The 14,691-nt window shown below is 43.8% G+C and overlaps 3 protein-coding genes across 3 annotated transcripts; 1 reads left to right on the top strand and 2 right to left on the bottom strand.

Annotated features, from left to right (window-relative positions):
• Positions 1-256: 256 nt before the first annotated feature.
• Positions 257-1,353, bottom strand: DFL_009274 (uncharacterized protein; the record flags this gene model as incomplete). Its single annotated transcript, XM_067639135.1, has 2 exons — positions 257-913; positions 1,045-1,353. The coding sequence occupies 2 exons, from the start codon at positions 1,351-1,353 to the stop codon at positions 257-259; spliced, it is 966 nt and encodes a 321-aa protein (XP_067486954.1).
• Positions 1,354-6,610: 5,257 nt separating this feature from the next.
• DFL_009273 (uncharacterized protein) lies at positions 6,611-8,259 on the bottom strand (the record flags this gene model as incomplete). Its single annotated transcript, XM_067639134.1, has 6 exons — positions 6,611-7,262; positions 7,323-7,486; positions 7,550-7,759; positions 7,835-7,902; positions 7,973-8,009; positions 8,083-8,259. 6 exons carry the CDS (start codon positions 8,257-8,259, stop codon positions 6,611-6,613), a joined length of 1,308 nt encoding a protein of 435 aa, XP_067486953.1.
• Positions 8,260-13,298: 5,039 nt separating this feature from the next.
• Positions 13,299-13,746, top strand: DFL_009272 (uncharacterized protein; the record flags this gene model as incomplete). The annotated part of the gene is made up of 2 exons (XM_067639133.1): positions 13,299-13,342; positions 13,422-13,746. The coding sequence occupies 2 exons, from the start codon at positions 13,299-13,301 to the stop codon at positions 13,744-13,746; spliced, it is 369 nt and encodes a 122-aa protein (XP_067486952.1).
• Between the last annotated feature and the right edge of the window lie 945 nt (positions 13,747-14,691).

Genomic DNA, 14,691 nt, shown 5'->3' with positions numbered 1-14,691 from the left:
GAATGTGGTCGACACATCGCAGAAAGGGAGAACAAAAAGCCCAACAGTTCAATCTTAAAACCACTGGGCGCAATGAAGCAATTAAAGTCGGAATTTAAAGCAGGAGTAATAGTTAAATAAACCCGTTTTCAAAAAAAAAGAAATAGGGCGTTAAAAAGAATAAGAAAGAGAACAACAAAAGAGTCGTACCTGAAAGATCTCAAGTTCAATCCACCACTGTGGCCTCTTGGTTACTGGTCAGATTTAGGCCTAGACCCTAGAGATTCCTTAATTTATTCAACGCCACCTTGCTAGCCATAGCCCTAGCCATCTTCTTTGATTTAGCCCAGTCGGTAGACTCTGCTATCAGATCGCCGTCAATGCTAACGGTACTAAACCACTCTATAAAGTCACCGCTTTTCGCATTATCTATATCCGCATATACTGGTTGGGCCCAACGTCTTTTTTCACAGAATTCTTTCAGTTCCTTGATATAATCACCTGCACCTCGACCGGCACCATGGGATGTCCCATACGTCCCGAAGTCTGGGGCTGCAGTACCAGGGCGAGCAATCATAGATGGGTCCACGAGTCCGTAGCCGGGGTAATCAGATGAGCTATAACCCCCACGCCGAGACGGAGAAGCGAACTGAGGATTGTGGCTACCGTGGTGGGAACCAGTGTATTGGTCGTAGTTGTTCTTACACATCATAGCATAGGGTTTTATCAAAAAGTAGAACCAGTCCCGGAGTCCTGGGTAACCTTCCGCTCCACGATCATGATAGAGACCACCAATATATGCTTCGAAAAGTAAAGCGAAGGACTGTCCGTCTAAGTAACGATCCGACGGGGAAGTTGGAAGATACTGTGGAAGATCAATTCGTTGGCAGACGTTTGAAAGAACGGCAGGATCGAGGAGAGCTTGTCGCATTGCCTATTGTCCACGGCAAGAGTTAATATGCTATGAACCCACGTGGTCGCGAGTACAAAAAGATCGTCCTGGTAAAATCACATCGCAACCTGCGATACTCGAGCTTAGTTTGAGGGAACTTGGGCGGGACTTACGGATAGGTCAATCTCGCTATATTCGATAAACTCGGTGTATAGAACATCGCTGACGAGGGCCATCAATATACCTTGTCCAAGATACTCTACACGCTCGCTCTGTCTTCGATCGGTGGGATCCAATGGACTACGGCCGGTTTTAGGAAGAAGGACGATACGCCAAATCTCGGGGTCGGCAATTCTGAGCATTTGTGGGGGCCAGTTCTGCGAGTAATCATCCGCTGGATCGAGGTCAGGGAATCTGGAGTACCATGGCGAACCGGAGCGAGACTGAGGGGGGGATCTGTTGCTAGTACTCGTGGAATACATGATTTGTGCTATCTCTTCTTTGAAAATTTATTGAAAATTTAAGAATCGATTGTGCAAGAGCTTGGAACTAACGAATCGTGGCAAACAATGAGTTGGCATTGGTCAAAGAATGATAAGGGCTGCAATTACAAGTTGGGGCCCCTTAGGAAGGGTACTTACTCCGTGTATGGTTGGGTGGCTCGGGAAATGTACTGTCCCTTCTTGAGTTACCTGGATAAACTCAGATGCTATGGGCGTAGCTAGTTGTAGAAAATGTAGCAAAAAATTAGATTAATAAGATAATTATAGGGCTGTGAATGGTCTGAAAGATAGTGAGATAATGTAATGATGAATGGATAGGGATGGCTGTATTTGAACTGGCAAGAAGTCAAATTTATACCCATTGTTCTTGAACAATGGATGCCATGATTGCTTTTGCATCGTGCCACAGATGGACCATGCCGATATGGATATAATTTGTAAATTTGGCGGTCTTTGCCTCATGACATCGGATGTGAGAGGTATGAATGAGTATTTGGTCGTGTTAGCGGTCACAAGATTTCGAAAGGAGTGATGAAAAGCCAACATCTCTGGCGTCAGTGCCGCAATCGCGGCGGGCGGACAGGGCAGGGTATCGCCACTAAGCGTTCGCAAAGAAGTGCAGGAAAACCCAAAAGCTGTGTAGCCCTTAAGCATGGCCAGTAACAAACCAAACCGCATATTCGCCTACGCCGCGCTTTGGCAGCGAGTATTGAGAGTACCTTGCAAGGATATACACCCCTAAGCAGCTTCTGCTGCTTGGCCCTACAGGCGATATTTTCAGAGAGTCGGTGCCAAATCTTCGAAACAACCTTGCTTGGACCAATGAAGTCTGATGTGCACATGCGAGCGTGAATCATGCCACCCAACTGCCAGGGATTTGTCTGTGCCAGATGCAAAAACGAGGATATGAGGCTCTAGGAAATAACCTTGATCAAAGGTATTTGAGTAGGTAAGTTCATCGAGTAAAGCCACCATAGCTATGGCGTGGATTCGATCAATGTGAATTCAATACGTACAGGGGTTCGCCTATAGTTACACCCTACACCGCAGCTTGTACAGTAACAAGTGCCCCGGAATTTGGCTTGGCAGGCATACCAAAATATCGAATCCAAGTTGTCGGGTCGCTCTAGGATTCTATATGACATAGTGTAATTTACTTGTTAAGCGATGTGCTTGGTATCCGACGTATTCGAGTGCGAGATGGAGCTTGAGGGGCGTATTAATTGGTCCGATTTGAGAGTACACTTGGGCTCTGACCAGGTCTAGCAGTATTGTCTAAAAGAAACAACCGCAAAGCCCCATACGCAGTGAAACTGTGATTCGACATTGCTCTAAACGTTGATAATGAGATCTTCGACGAATGAAATCCTTGACAGCTGCACAGCCAGGAAGTTAGCTAGAGTGATAAAGCTGGATCATTTTTTTGAGGAACTAGCAACAGCGTTCTGCGCCGCGCAATCCAACAATCTCCTTAAAAACGAAGACCGGTCTAGGACAGATTGAGCAAGGTTGGACCCGAGAACTCAGAGCCATTAAACCCTCAGCCCAGTGAGAAATCATTTTTTAAAAAATAACACAAATTCGACGAGGCAGTGACAATGGCTGCCGGTTTTGGCCCACCTTGATTCAACCCTTAGAATATGGCACAAGACCCCTAAGCTACATCGATACATGGCATATGCAAAGCGTATCCGGATGCTGGTTCAACTTCAAATTAGCGTCAAGACTTACAGCAGGGCATCTCATCTCAACCATGTCAGATCCACTCCGCTAATATTAAATACATTAGAGCTTCGATCGAAATGCGGCGCGTATATTATAAGCAAACCCGGGGATGTCGAGGCACATGCAAGGTCTGTCCGCTGCGCAGCTAAACAGACGAGCGCATGGAGTGGATTCATGCGCAGGTATAGGCTGCTTTATGTTTGATCCCCATGCAAACGACCTGTGAAGCAAACAATATTATTGTTTGCCGCGAGCATACAGGAGCTCCCTGAGTCCGCAGACGCTGGTAGGCGGTGCCGTATGACAAGGAGCGAGTACGAACAATGGGCTTGAATTTCCCCGCTAAAATCGCCAACACAGTTCTCAGCCAACGCCTTGTTGGAACCGCCCTCCTTTGCTTCGCTTCAATCACGTGATAACCCACTAAGGGAACCAGGGTTCGAGGATCGCATTGATCTGCGGCAGCCTCCTGGTCGGATCAGCCAATAGGAAAGTTGCACAAGAAAATCTTGTAGCAACTCCGAAAACCACAGCGCTACCACGTTTCAGACGCCTCATTGCATTGGAATTCACGGATGTACATGCGCAGAGGCTTACCCCAACTATTTTCTTTGGATCGGTCGATCGTATGTGTAAAGGAGGCCAATTGCTCGCAAAGTTGTTGAGCGACTAATAGTTAACTCCGATAGTACAAATACATGTGCAATTGTGACAATTGCAGTACAACTAAAAGGATTATATAGGATCTCTGGATTCAGCTGATATTACATATGCACATGGCACAGGTATGGATCTTAGGATTCGAATTTCGAGTCCTCCTTGACCTGATTTCAATTGGCCTATCGGTCGTGCAAACGGGCCTGTTCCACCAATGGAGGATTAAAGTCAGGCTGGGTCCAGATGTACCTGTACTAGTGCTCGCTACTTGGGCGCACGTTGGTGGCACGTATGTCAGGCCCACAAAAACTTTTGAGTCAAGTTCCGGCCTTAGCTGAATCCCTCAAATTCCTTTCTCTTACCCTCCCTGGATGCCAAAAAAATACAAATAAAAACAAAAATAAAAACAAAAATAAAAACAAAAATAAAAATAAAAATAAAAATTTGACCCGTAGGAAGTATATCTAGGACACAGGATGGTAGAACCAATAGGAAGCGCTCTTTAGACGTAGGCGTTCCTAGGCAAAGTACTAGTAACTACTAGAGCTATAGCGGTAATATGCACATAGGATGCATATATCCCTCCAAACCCACCATTATATCATTGTGGGCTTGTACAATTGTTATATGTACTCGGAGCTCACAGTCCCATCGATCGATGTGATGCATCTCTATCCGGATCCAAGTTTGCATGTCGGATTATCGGATACGACGCCACAATATTAGTGTACCAGTTTTTGGATATGCTCCAAAATCTTCCCGTGGCCTAAATTCCTTGAGAGTCACATAGTCACTGGACCAATGTATGACCAAAGGATACGGTACCACAGACCCATGGCTTTCGCGTATTCATTCCATGAATATGTACTTTTGTACATATATCATGACCTTGAGAACTCCAACATATCAATGACATCTTAAATTATTATCCAGTTTGATATATCCCATAGAACCACAACGGCATTAGCCATTATAGCGGCTAGTGCCGTCTACTCGAGATGAAAATTTAGAATTGAGCACAAGCTATCAAATTCTAGTTTTTTCCAAGCGGCCTTTGTTTTAAAAATCTTTCTATATCTTGAACATCTATGCGTACTCTAGAATTGGGAGCATATGGCAATCTGCCGTGCTCATGTGAATAGTGAGCAGCCACTGCCCAAAGCTGCATTGACTCATCCAAAATACGCTGTCAACTCAACATCCGAGCATTACTTGTCACCTGACTTGTCATGATCGCGTTCACGAAACAATAACCGACGCGACGTTTCTCTTTCCCATCGCACCAGCAATAAATATTCGTATTGGCCTACAGCCTTCGATCCTGCAAGCTATACATCAACCCTCGGTCACTGATAGCTGACGTAATCGTTACGAACTATAAAGAACTGTAAATCAAATCAAATTCCGATAGTTTCCGTAACTAGGATTAAGCAAGGCTATAGACGCCATCAATATATATCCTATTCGAACGGTGTCATCTTTGTACACGCATCTCGCCTATGCATATATTACACTGAGACTGAAAACGAATAAACCTGGCAGCCCTCCGAACGGTGCATCAACGATCTAACATTTGATATCTATCATCAATTCTCAGGGCAGTGCTCTGAGAAATAAGCAACAGATCTCTGTCGCTGTGCCACGGTATGCATCGTGTGTCGGATCTTCCCGGGCAGATTTCACATGGAATCAACTATACGGGTGTCTAAACTCGAAATCACGAACTTAATTGAATTAGATTTATATAGAGAGCTGACTCTGTAGCCCCTTGTGAAAGCTTAGCTCTCGCAACTATACGGCGAAATTTAAGCCTCATTAGTTTGTTGATTTCATCTCCCTCAATTTTTGCTATGGTCTATGGATATCTATGGAGTTGGTGATGTTTCGAACTGGGAGGGTTTAAACGTTTGTTGGGTAGCTATGAGTAAGATGTTTCGAAATATGTCGCGGTCGCATGCATAAAACTAGCACAGACTTAGAGCTCTCAACTCAACGAGAATTAAGGGTGACACAAGATTAGCATGATACAATGGATCATATCACTAAGGCACATGTGAGTGCATATGTAGGTGTTTGCTTACTATGCAGTTCTGCCTGGTCTCGTGGTTCTCCCCTGTTTTAAATGGGGTAAATCTTTTTGTACTACTTATCGGCTTTGAAAATTCTATATCCTGGTGTCCTGCAGATTTGGTTTCGGAAGGCTAATGAGTTTACCCAGCTTTGTATCCAGTACGTATATTGCCCCTAGCCTCGTAAGCCACAACTGTTAGATAAGAACAGTGACCTTAAACGCGTCGGCCAAAGTTCAAGATCGATCCAACTTCATACGTGAGAGCTGTTAATCTTTTTTTCTTTTGGCTCGTACCGTTGAAAGTTTTTTCTTGCGCATTTGACAGGGTAAATTAAAAAGGGGTCACTGCAAGCACGATATCATGATGGACTCAAAGTTAATATCTCCATCGAAAACTCAAAATCGCTAATGTCCATATCCAGGGTTACCGGGCGTCGCCACCACGGCTGCGGAGCGACGTAGAACCAACCTTCTATACGTGCACAATCTCACCCCTACATTACAAAGTAGTTGACTCAATCCTAAAGCTTTAACAAGTGGCGCCGCGATAGGATATAAATTTTAATTTCCAATGGCAACAAACCCTGACGTTGTAAAAGAGCATATTTCCTAGATATATTTCTGTTAAATTGCTAGACTAGCTAACTGATTCCCGAACCCAGGATCGGATGATACATAAAAAAGATGCCCTGGCCGCAAATCGATTGCCCTATAAACACCAAGCGCTGCAATTATACACCAACGAAAAAAATTACTAATTGTACAGTACACATTTAAAACAATCTACCGTTTCCCAAAAGCTTCACCGACTTTGGCTGCGGGAGCGTGAACAAGTTTCCTCAAGCTTTCTGTTTCGCTGCCACTATCTCTATCCCTCTCCCTCCCCGTGATCTCTATATTTTGCTCAATCACCGTCGTTTGTTTTATCCCTCCCATAGATGTCCCAGAAGTTAACTGCACCAATGTTGGCTTCCCATGAACTGAGCTCGAGTTATTATAAAATGGCTTTACGACTTCGCCACTGATCTTTGTGCTGTATCTCGGTTGTTGGGTATTTCCACCAGAGATCCCTACATCTCGGAAGCCCATCTCTAGCTCTTCATCCGTGGTTGTGATGCCCATGTTATTGTTTCTGCTCCTTTTAATTTTATCAGAGAAGACACGCCCGCCACCACCACTGCTAATTTTCTTGCTACCATATCCGTTCCTATAATCTCGATAACTAGGTGGCTGAGACCCACCAGCAGTTGTACCGAAGATGGATGGGGCGACGAGCGAGACAAGAGGCTTGAGGGCCGGGAGGCAGGCGCAGACGATCGAGATGTTCATTTCTATAGCGGACCAATAAGCAGTTGCAGGCTGATCCCATGTTGGATCCGTGGATTTTGAGAGGATAATCAGGAAGCGAAGACGGAGGATGGAGACGATGCAGATACTATTCAATTAAAAGTTAGCCTTTTTGTCTTGGATAAAAGCCGCCAAAACTCATCCTTACAAGAAACCAAGTGCAAAAATCATCATAAGCGGGATCTTTTGGCTCTTCGGCATGTTGAGTTTGATAATAACGGGCAGTGGAAGAATGGCGATGCTGAAGTCGGTGAAGATGTTGAGGCCGGCATTAGCGAACCACAGAGCTTCTCGTGGGATACATTTAGCAGTCTATATTAAAACTATCATTAGTCGACTTTGTCACAGTTAGATATCCAAAAGTTCAAAACTCACAGGGTCACCCGTCCAGAACGCCTCCACGGGTACACAATTGAAGATTGCTGTTAAAATAGCCTCGGTCGCATACCCAAAAACTATAAACATCATTACATATGCCGCAATTCTGAACACCTTGCTGGTAAAGATTCTGAGGTACTGGAGCAGAATTGCAGTTTTGGTGAGGGTAAGACTGAAGTTATAGGCGACAATGCTAGCAAATAGGTACTAAGCAGGCAAGCAGATTTAGAATCTATATTCAAACTGACAAAGGGCAACGAATTCATTGGATAGAAATCATACCTTGAGAGAAGTACTCCAGTCTGCCAGATCAACTTCTGCAAAATGTCTCCCGGTACCATATTGGACTTCTACAATACTCGGCCAGGTTAATTGCCGGGATCTTTTGGCGAAGTTACAAATTTATATTGATATACTCACGGAAAACTTGACAGATACCTGTTACTATAGAGGCGGCCTATTTGTGCCCAGGATTGTGTTAATATATATCACATAATAAATGTCGGTCAGGACCACCTCGAGAAACTTACCATCGCTATCACCAAGAAGTAGTCCTCTAATCCCGGGCGCCGAATAATGATGAATCTTGTCACAGCCCGTAATGATACAACCACCAAGGCGAAGGCTGTGAATGTTATAACTATCGCTGCAGTTATCGGCCCACGATTTTCCCCCGAGGGAGGGGCGACTGGGCGTCCTTCACTCATGTCGTCTACGCAGTGTTGATATTGAGATAGGTATTAGAAAACTTTCGACTCCCTGTTGCAAGGCGCCTAAGCTACCAAGGTCTCCACTACCTTAAAAACGCCGACGCTAAAATTGCATAACTGACAGATAGAAAGAAGAAGGCCAAAGAGAGACAAGAATTCAAGAAACAAGAGGGAGAAACGTAGGCTATAAGTCTTGGTTGAATACCCTTCTACACGGGCCTTCACTCGGCGTGTCTTGACCTCCTTTGCTCCTTGTCAGGATCATGTTTTTGGACTCGTTCAGTAGACATATTGTACCCAGTAGAATGGGCGCACACACGGTCTTCTTCTCCTCGGCGCCAACCCGTCGACCTTGTTGGATATATGCAAGTTCACCGAATTTATCGTATTTTTATCGTATCCCCTGTCCCCTTGCGTTTTTTGGTGCCACTCCTTGTCTCGTACTTTCTTTCTATTGGAGCCCTGGGATGAATGCGCAATTCATATCCTATATTCATCCATAATTTTGCCTGTCGGCGGAAACCTTGACAAGCTAATGATCAAAAAATAATTTTGCAAGGTTAAGCCCGTCCCGACGGATAAGCGAGCCCTCTTGCACTGTAGTCGGCTGAGGAGGAGGGAAATTTAAAACCCTTCCTTTTGAATAGTTAACGCAAGAGTTACGCAGAACTTTCAGATAGAAGCAGCTAGACACTTACTAGTTCTTAGATCTAGATTCTCGACATGTAGACAAACCCGCGCAAATACTTGTGGAGCATTTTGGTTGTTGTAATATGTTTCGTAATTGGTCAGTTGAAAATCTATGGATACGTTATGGGTGTAAGTTCGTTCGTGATACTTTAGCCGGTTCTGACCAGACGGCTAAAAGAACGCATTTCAAGCGAACAAGTGTGCGCTGCGGCTGTGGGTGGAGATCGATGGTCGCTTCTAAATTTCGTAATCAATAGCTAGGTTTTGCGCGACCACAAAGGTAGACATACATGCATACATCATTTCACAAACCGCTTTCCTGATATCAAAGCCCGAATCTAATCTTCCCTGTATCATGGGCTATCGCAAGGGCGTGGTTGATTACTTCAGCAATTTTGCCACCGGGAAAATATGACCCGGATAAATGGCTCCTGGTGTTAAAAGCCTGTCCATGGAACGATTATATCAAAACTTAGAGATTTAAAGGTGGGGAAGGGGACGGAAGTGCGGGATTAGGTTCATTTAGGGCTCCGCTTTACAATGTTTTTGGAAAGGAGATTTTATACGCTCACGATCTAGGGCAGGACTTGATTGGATCTGGTTTCACGGCAATAATCGATAGATATGCCCCTGGGTTCTTGTCTCTACTAGCGACAGGAAGCCGCATGAGTATCACCGTCATTCGAAATAGGACCTTTTTCAACCAGGGATAGTGAGATGCCAACCTTGTCTCGTCAGACTCCTCAACTTGCGCGTCGACCATCTCTCACTTAACTCAGCTCTCACAGCTGGCCTCAAGCAAGGGGGACACACGGCGCGGCGTATGCCCAGCACCCTCGCACAAACCACAGACCGCTACTCCAAGCTGCAAGGGGGGCTTCAATTTTTTCCCCAACGACTTTCCCCTGGTAAATATCAAGCTTGAGCGCTAGCACAGCTAGTTAGAACATGTGTATGTATTACGTTCTAAATTTTCGCTTCTCAGCATGTATGCATGTAACATTAAACCCCTCTGAGCGGAGATTCATTGCAGGTTCTCGCAGCGAAAAAAAATCGGTTTCTGGCCATAGGACGACCGAATGAATTAACCGACGTAAATACTCATGTTTGATCTTCCCGCACAGACGTGTTGACATTATTCAGCACAAATTTTATTTTTATACAAATAGATTGCATTTCATAATTAAGGCCATATAATCGTAGCAAAAAGTAGACTAACAAATTGACTTATGTGCAGACTGTCCATATCGTAAATTTCATCAAAATGGCGAACAACACCAGGCCTGCAGGTTGAGAAAAAGGAAGTCTGGAGAGTCATAAAGACTTTATACCACTCGCAAACGAAAAAACGAATTAATAAAAAATTTAATTGCAATAATCTTAATAAGATCGCTGCAGCTAGCGCCGCAGATATGATTTGATTCCAGGATTGGATATATTATTTTGAGAAGCTAGATCTTAGTGTATATAAGCATATATTTTAGAATTAAAATAAAAAATAAATTTTGGTAGAGTTATAAGGCTGGTCGGCCGACCGGCTGGTAGATAGTGAACAACACAATTTTGTTCCAGCCAGCTGCAACTGTTGGGCTGCCTGCAAGCAGGCAGCAGAACAAGCAGTTCACAGGCGGGCAGGCTGTTGATTGTGTTGTGCACACCCAAATTACAACACCTAAATCATACAGCCTGCAACCTCGCCATTCTCATGAAATTTATAATATAAACAGTTTGCACGTTAATCTGTTAGTCCACCTCCTGCTACGATTACATGGCCTTAATTATGAAATGTAATCTATTTGTATATAAGTAAATAATATAATTCTTCTCACTTTGAGAATTCCCTTTTTTGTGTTGAAGCTGTTGCAATATTAGATTTTTCGATTTTTGAGTTTTTCGAGTGGAACAAAGGTATGTCCCCATGACCCGTAGTTGGAGACCAATGAAGCAATGGTATTTCCAAAGGCGGTGTCTTCAAGTTTCGACTCACGACTGCTCAATTGCTCAAGGGCCACAGGGAGCAACAGGACGCATTTGAGACTGGGTACTTATCATTCAGCGGACTTATGTTAGCTGCGCATACAGAGCTAAGTAGAGCTATGAGACCAGACTAGATCTACTCACATGCATGCTTCGGGCTCACCTTAGCTAAGTTATGCTGCAATAGAAGCCCTGAAAGGCTGGCTCAATAATTTATTCTGCCACGTGAGGGATAAAAAAATGAATAGCTGCCGATTAAGCAGACTTTCAGCAGTAGACAGTATATTACCAGGCCAGAACCACCCAAAGCTTATCAAATCCAGCACGATTCATACTATGCAAGCTGTGCATACAACACATACATTTCAACCCACTTTTCGATCAAAACCTCAAACACGTAACTACTTACCGTAGGAAATTGGATTTGGGGCTTTGAGGAACCTCTTGTCCCTCAAATATGTCTTAACGGCCCTTTACGATAGGTTTATTGCTACGAAGCCTAATTTAAGATTGACTGTTATCTGATAGCCGGCCCAGAAGACGCACCCCTTTCCCCTATGGTAAGTACCCTCTGCAGCCCAGTATATGACTATCGATAGCTACTCACTTAAGTATCCGAAGAAAAGGAGACCCTCCAGCTGTCGATCCCCCACGACAACAAAAAAAGCGGCATTTGAGAAAAGATTTTATGTTACATCCCCTCAATCTGCTGGATGTGCATGTGGTTCCACCTTCCTATCTTCACCGCGACAGCGGGCGGAGAGTAGGGCACAATATAGTCATATGACGTCATTCTTCGATCTTTCGCAGATGTTCTGTTACAGGTGTGGTAGCTTCATAGACACTGGGGCCAGCACCCTAACAGACCCTTAATATCGATATATCCATAGATTTAGAATCGCCAAAACCCCGGCCTGTCTACAGCCTCTATATACCAGTCAACATTACGGTTTGGAGCTCCCCAAACTAAATATCGATTCCCAGGATTCATCATCATTAAACATGTCGAGGACCGGTCCAGCCTGAATCTAATTAATTAGACTTTCTTCAGGACGTAAACCAACCCTAGATTCATCTCCCCTCAAAATCCTAAGATAGGGGTATCTGCGGCTAGTCATGATATTTTAAACATTACAGCTATGTACAACTACAAATTAAGCTCCAAAATGTCATTCCAGTGGAATTTGCCCCGGTACGGAGCATCTCGTAAACAATAAAATTGTTCGAACCGAGCAATTCGATTCGAGTAGCCCTAACGAAGAACACAAGCTTTAGGGCATTTTTGCTTGTCATACATACAACTACCCATTCGGAACAAACGATGCTACGCCATCCTGCAATGCAATGTGGCATCTCTCCTCAAATCCCGTCAACACGGTATAGCACTATTGCCGTCGCATCTAGGCATTAACACAAAAAGTCTATGTAAATAAAAGTTCTAAGTCAAGCTGACACCCGTAATCTCTTTTCCCTGCGTCATTATGCAGAGAAAAGCACCCACATCAGAAAGAGAGTACTTCTTCCGAGCTTGGACGCCACAGCCGTTATTTTGCATCAAGAGCGAATACACTAAACCTTTCCCAGTAATTTCCCCGGCTACTGATCAGATTACCCCAGAAAAAGGACTAATTGTTCACCCTGTGACTTTTACAGCGAAATGCCCCATATTGCCACGGGACCACGTGCACACAGGATCCTAGATAGTACAGTTCAAAGCCTTTAAACGTATGATTATCGCCTCCGATATCCATTTAGGTAGGACAAGCTTGAAAAACACAAATTTTTGAACCCTAGCCCCCTCTTCCAAACACTGAAAATACTCTCACGTTGAAACCATTCAATGTCACCGCAACGTCCGCCGAAAGCATTCATTCTCGACATAATAATAGAAGTCAATTTGGTTAGGGTGTCGGATAGCTAGACCCTCGTCTAGTAACGACCCTCGATATCTAACGTTTCCCTAGCTCCAACATGAACTCGAACGTACGTAAATATGAGACAACAAATCGAAACTAGTCCTCCGATTGTTTTGAAATCGATCAATGTGATTAATTAGGAAGCTGCAATGTCTACACATCAATGATCGACGGTCCGCGGCATGCTCTAAGAGACTCTTCATTTCATGACTGCTAGCTATCTTTTGGATATTTGCAAAGTCGAAGTTATCTATATAAAGCCTATCGAGATAGACATCCAATTCCTCCACTTCTATCATCATCATCACGCACATTAAAAGCATCCTGTACTACTCAACAGCTCTCCGACTATTTTTTCTCTACACTCGCTATCGTCCTTTACTTTAGAGCCCAGGCTCCAAAACGAACTTATCTTTCATTTTCCCCATCAATATCCGTATAAAAAAACACAAAATGCAGCTATTCATTACCCTCGCCATGGCTCTCAACTTTGCCGGGTACTTGATAACAACCCTCCACAAACACCCCCGCAAAAATATAAAAAGAATTATACACTAACGCTACTTATTTCTTCAGCGCCGCCCTCGCCGCTCCTCAAGTCACCAGGGTCAGCGTCCCCGCCACGGCCCCCTGTGTAACCCAGTTCACCGTTACAACCAGCTACCCACCATCCAACGAGCCATACACGACAACGATATATACAATAATGGAAGGAATTCCGCGTGACCTTATTTGCCAAGGCTGTTCTTTGGAAGTCGTAACCGAAACGATCAATGAATCGAGGACCCCGGACGCTACGGTCACTGCTACGACTGCGACTTTGATTTACAAACCGATGTGCTATGATCCACCACAGCGAACTCCGGTTCCAAAGCCAAAGGCTAAAAAGGTTGGGAATTAGGGGACTTTCTTGATCGAATATATTTTCTGCCATGTTTTTACTAGTTGAATAGGTGTTAAAGATGGGCATTGTTGTATGTATTCTTTGTTATAGATATGTTTTGGCAATGCAATGAACGCCTTTAAATTTACAAGGGCTGGTAAATTACTCAAAGCTACTCCACATCTACAAATTCCACCGTAGAACATATCCGGGCAAGAACCAAGATAACCTTCAGCTGGAATGTCAACGCGATAAGAGGAATTTGGATTCTCCAATAACTCCCTTGATACTGATAGGCAGGATTCGGATTTTCGAATACCTAATATATATGATAGCAAATTAATTATCTCGGTATAATTAAGTAATCATATAACGAAACCTTTTGCATTTAGTCTAGTAGTTATCTGCTGCTATATTACAAAGCGCTTAAGCGGTCAATCTGTTGACTAGATCCGAATCTACTCACAACTAACTATAGCCGCATTTAGAAAGGCAGGTTGCTTAAAATCTTTCATCCTTGCATGTATCATTAAAGTTTCACAAGCCATTTGCTTCGTTTTACAGCCATCTACTGTTCTAGAAGCCTGCAAAAATCAGAGTCTGCAATCAAATGAAGTCGCGAACTAATTGAAACTCGGTCTTGTCTTAAAACCACCAACAGTAGCATTAACCACTTGAGCTAGTGAGGATTAGTGTGAAAGAAGCAAAAGTCTTGCCCCACCATCCTTCGGGTAACACAAGCTTTTATCCCACTGTCGGCTAACTATGCAACACAAATATAACGCAACAAATTTGTCTCGTACCGGACCTGGTCGTTATACGTTATAAATTGATTCTTAAGAATTCAAAAGTTGGAAAGAAATCTAAATATATAATACCAACATCTCAAGACGGGGCGGGACTAAAACCCTCTATGGAGAAATTAAATCCGAATATTCACTAGGAAGAGAACTAATAATCATC

Source organism: Arthrobotrys flagrans, assembly GCF_004000055.1.
Source record: "Arthrobotrys flagrans strain CBS H-5679 chromosome Unknown unitig_1, whole genome shotgun sequence".
Lineage (NCBI taxonomy): Eukaryota > Fungi > Ascomycota > Orbiliomycetes > Orbiliales > Orbiliaceae > Arthrobotrys > Arthrobotrys flagrans.
The sequence above is the reverse complement of the archived record's forward strand: the minus strand, read 5'-3'. Positions and strand labels throughout refer to the sequence as shown.